At 47.9% G+C, this 796-nt stretch overlaps 1 protein-coding gene across 1 annotated transcript in view; it reads left to right on the forward strand.

The window, feature by feature from the left end:
• The window catches only part of FOXG_04641 (uncharacterized protein), a gene marked incomplete at both ends in the record, with an annotated part of 2,122 nt that extends 1,326 nt beyond the window's left edge, over positions 1-796 (forward strand). Inside the window, 2 exons of the mRNA XM_018382669.1 lie at positions 189-379; positions 443-796. Of these exons, the coding sequence (XP_018239423.1) occupies positions 189-379; positions 443-796 (545 nt within the window). The remainder of the gene's footprint in view (positions 1-188; positions 380-442) is intronic.

Genomic DNA, 796 nt, shown 5'->3' on the forward strand with positions numbered 1-796 from the left:
GACTACATGCGCTATTCCCTGCAATGCAGGACAAGGGCATTTCTGGTTATTACACCATGAGCGGTCCACCTTCCAGCCAAACTTGACATTGAGCGGTTCTCTCTTCTTGTGGAATGGCTCGAATGAGACTTTCTTCAAGATCATGGAGCCTATTCAGGAATTTCTGCATAACGAGAAAAACGCTGTAGTCTCTTCCATCACCACACTTCCCCTCACCTCATTCAAGGATCTACTGGCAAATCTTCCCGACCTAGGAGCGGTGCCTGTGGAGGATAGCATCACCGCATCCCGATTGATCACGAAGGAGGTGGTGTTCAACAAGACTGCAGAATTTGCCGAAACACTCCGAATACATGGGCCGCAGGCAAAAGCTCCAAAGGTAAGCCTGAATCAACACCCTCCCTCAAATAATATACAAGAACTCAGCTAACTACTTCTCCAGGGAGGTATTCCCAATGTATCTGTCTCTGGAATCTTGACCATCAGCCGAAAACCCGTTGACAACGCCTTGAACCCGTCTTGGAGGAAGGCAGTTGTCCACCTCATTCTTTCGCAGTCCTGGAGCAACGAAACGCCCGATACCAAGGCAAAGTCTATCGTCAAAAATATGACATACAACAAACTCGATTCTTTGCGACAGTTGGATCTTTCTTCGGGAGCCTATCTCAATGAGGTAACGATAGCTCAATCACCAATCACTGGGACAGCGCCGTTGACTAACATCTTTCCTTTTAGGCGAATGCTTTTGAGCCTGGCTGGCAGCAGTCCTTTTTTGGTCAAAGCTATCCACGATTGA

This window comes from Fusarium oxysporum, chromosome 4, assembly GCF_000149955.1.
Source record: "Fusarium oxysporum f. sp. lycopersici 4287 chromosome 4, whole genome shotgun sequence".
NCBI classification, from domain to species: Eukaryota; Fungi; Ascomycota; class Sordariomycetes; order Hypocreales; family Nectriaceae; genus Fusarium; species Fusarium oxysporum.